Source organism: Micropterus dolomieu, linkage group LG18, assembly GCF_021292245.1.
Source record: "Micropterus dolomieu isolate WLL.071019.BEF.003 ecotype Adirondacks linkage group LG18, ASM2129224v1, whole genome shotgun sequence".
Lineage (NCBI taxonomy): Eukaryota > Metazoa > Chordata > Actinopteri > Centrarchiformes > Centrarchidae > Micropterus > Micropterus dolomieu.
In genome coordinates, this window is record NC_060167.1 from 2,630,571 (window position 1) to 2,633,320 (window position 2,750).

A 2,750-nucleotide genomic window follows, 5' to 3' on the forward strand; every position below is an offset into this window, starting at 1 on the left:
TTTTATTCCTTGGCTTTTAACCTGGCATAAGAACAGTATGTTGTATTTGTCTGGTGTTGTCCATCCATCCATCCATCGTTAACCGCTTATCCTGCGTACAGGGTCGCAGGGGGGCTGGAGCCAATCCCAGCTGACATCAGGTACAAGACGGGTCAACCAATCAATCTAGTCCGCATGTCTTTGGATGGTGGGAGGAAGCCGGAGCAGCCAGAGAGAACCCACGCAGGGGACAGTGCTAACCACTGCACCACGGTGCCAACCCTGTCTGGTGTTGTATTTTGTCTATTTATTGTTTCACGTCAATCTACAGCACTTTGGTCAACCTGGTTGTTTTAAATGTGCTTTAGAAATAAAGTTTGATTGATTGATTGATTGATAATTAGTTACACCTTTGCTAGATAAGGTAATTTAATGTTATATAAAATGCCAATTGCTTCAGTGATTATTCATTCTGTTCTGAAATATAGTATTGGCTTGAAAGCAGCGGGGACAAGGAATTGGGCTCCAGTTTGTTTCTTTGTTTTTTCCTCGTCCAGGTGATCGGCGCATCTACGATGATGTAAGTTTAATGTGCGTTAGCATGTTGGATGTTTCCATTCACATAACGTGGCGCAACTCCGACACACAGACACCGTCCTCGTCTCATACACAACTGTCTCTCCGTTGCTGTTGTAACATTCACTGATCAGTAACCTGATGCGGGTCTTCCAGCTCCGCTGTTCCATTAGCCCTCGCCACAGTGAGACTGACTCGCACGCTGCTCCGCTTGTTGTGCGTTACCTGTACTGCCGTATAACATCAGTCACATCAAATGGAGTAAATTGTAAAGTCACACACACAAAAAATATTTATTTATGACGTTACGGCATTTATTTAATCCTACAAAAGGACAAGAAAAGATTTAACACCTTGGTAAACAAAATTTAATACTTTTAAGGCCTTATTTTTGGAATATGAAATTTAAAACTTTTAATACTCTTAAGACCCCACAGGTACTCTGTAATTCAATGAATAACTAACAAAGCCTCTTCCATATTGTTTATATAGTAAATGATACAACACTGTACAGCAGCAAAAACTGCATGTATGTGTGGCTGTATATATCTTAAGAATCAAGAGACACACTTTAAAAACGTAGTGCAGACACATAGTGCTGTGATAAAATTATGTTTGTGAAAATGTTTAGTGTAAATCCTCTTAAGCCCTGAAGTTAATTTGCTGTATTTGGAATACGCCCCAATTACTTAAAAGGAAGACAACTAGAAGGTGAACAATAAACTGTGGATCTTTACTACAGTAGCTCCAGGTGTGAACAGCAGCTTTCTGGTGCTTTATAATGTTGATAATCACATCTGGACTTACCGAGCCTTTCTGCAGTTCCTCACAGCTGGGATCAGTCTCTTTCTTCCCTCCTCTGATGTGTTGTACTTCTGCAGGTCCAACTCATCCAGAACCTCCTCTGACATCTGCAGCATGTAGGCCAGAGCTGAGCAGTGGATCATAGAGAGTTTCTTCTCTGATCTGTTCTCTGACTTCAGGAACTCTTGGATCTCCTGATGTACTGAGTGGTCGTTCATCTCCGTCAGACAGTGGAAGATGTTGATGCTTCTGTCAGGAGAGATCTCATCACTGTTCATCTCCTTCAGGTTGTTGATGGCTCTCTGGATGATTTCTGTACTGTTGTCTGTCCGACCCAGCAGGCCTCCTAAGAGTCTCTGGTTGGACTCCAGAGAGAGGCCATGAAGGAAGCGAACAAACAGGTCCAGGTGGCCATTTTTACTCCTAAGGGATTTGTCCATGACTCTACTCAGGAAGTCATCCAGGGGCAAGTCACTGTAGTATTTGCTCAGGATGTAATCCTGGGGCAGGTAACTGTAGTATTTCCCCAGGAAAGCTTCCAGTACCTCCATCTTCCTGTTGGTGTAACAGTAGAACATGTAGACTGCAGCCAGAAACTCCTGAACGCTCAGATGAACAAAGCAGTAGACTGTTTTCTGGAAGATCACACTCTCTCTTTTGAAGATCTCTGTACAAACTCCTGAGTACACCGAGGCCTCTGTGACATCAAGACCACGCTGCTCCAGGTCTTCTTGGTAGAACATGATGTTTCCTTTCTCCAGCTGTTCAAACGCCAGCCTCCCCAGCTTCAGAAGAACCTCCCTGTCAGCCTCCGTCAGCTCCTGTGGACTCGTCTCATGTCCCTCATCGTACTTCTGCTTCTTCCTCTTTATCTGAACCAGCAGGAAGTGTGAGTACAAGTCAGTCAGGGTCTTGGGCAGCTCTCCTCTCTGCTCTGTAGTCAACATGTGCTCCAGAACTGTAGCAGTGATCCAGCAGAAGACTGGGATCTGACACATGATGTGGAGGCTCCTGGAGGACTTGATGTGCGAGATGATTCTGCTGGACAGCTCTTCATCACTGACTCTCCTCCTGAAGTACTCCTCCTTCTGGGCGTCAGTGAAGCCTCGTACTTCTGTTAACCTGCCGACACACGAAGGAGGGATCTGATTGGCCGCCGCAGGTCGGGAAGTTATCCAGACGAGAGCCGAGGGAAGCAGATTCCCCTCGATGAGGTTTGTCAGCAGCAGGTTGACTGATGACTTCTGTGTGACATCAGACACAACCTCACTGTTGTGGAAATCCAATGAAAGTCTGCTTTCATCCAGGCCGTCAAAGATGAACAACAGTTTCCAGACGGCGAGCTTCTCTGCTGGGACCTTCTGTAATGTTGGATGGAAAACATGGAGCAG

General features: G+C 45.2%; 2 protein-coding genes across 2 annotated transcripts in view; both read right to left on the reverse strand.

Annotated features, from left to right (window-relative positions):
* LOC123956647 (nuclear factor 7, brain-like) overlaps nucleotides 1–2,750 on the reverse strand; it is a 167,305-nt gene that overhangs the window by 106,933 nt on the left and 57,622 nt on the right. The window lies entirely within an intron of this gene.
* The window catches only part of LOC123956640 (NACHT, LRR and PYD domains-containing protein 14-like), a 36,610-nt gene that overhangs the window by 18,677 nt on the left and 15,183 nt on the right, over nucleotides 1–2,750 (reverse strand). Inside the window, exon 10 of the mRNA XM_046028983.1 lies at nucleotides 1,363–2,741. Coding sequence (XP_045884939.1) covers nucleotides 1,363–2,741 — 1,379 coding nt within the window. The remainder of the gene's footprint in view (nucleotides 1–1,362; nucleotides 2,742–2,750) is intronic.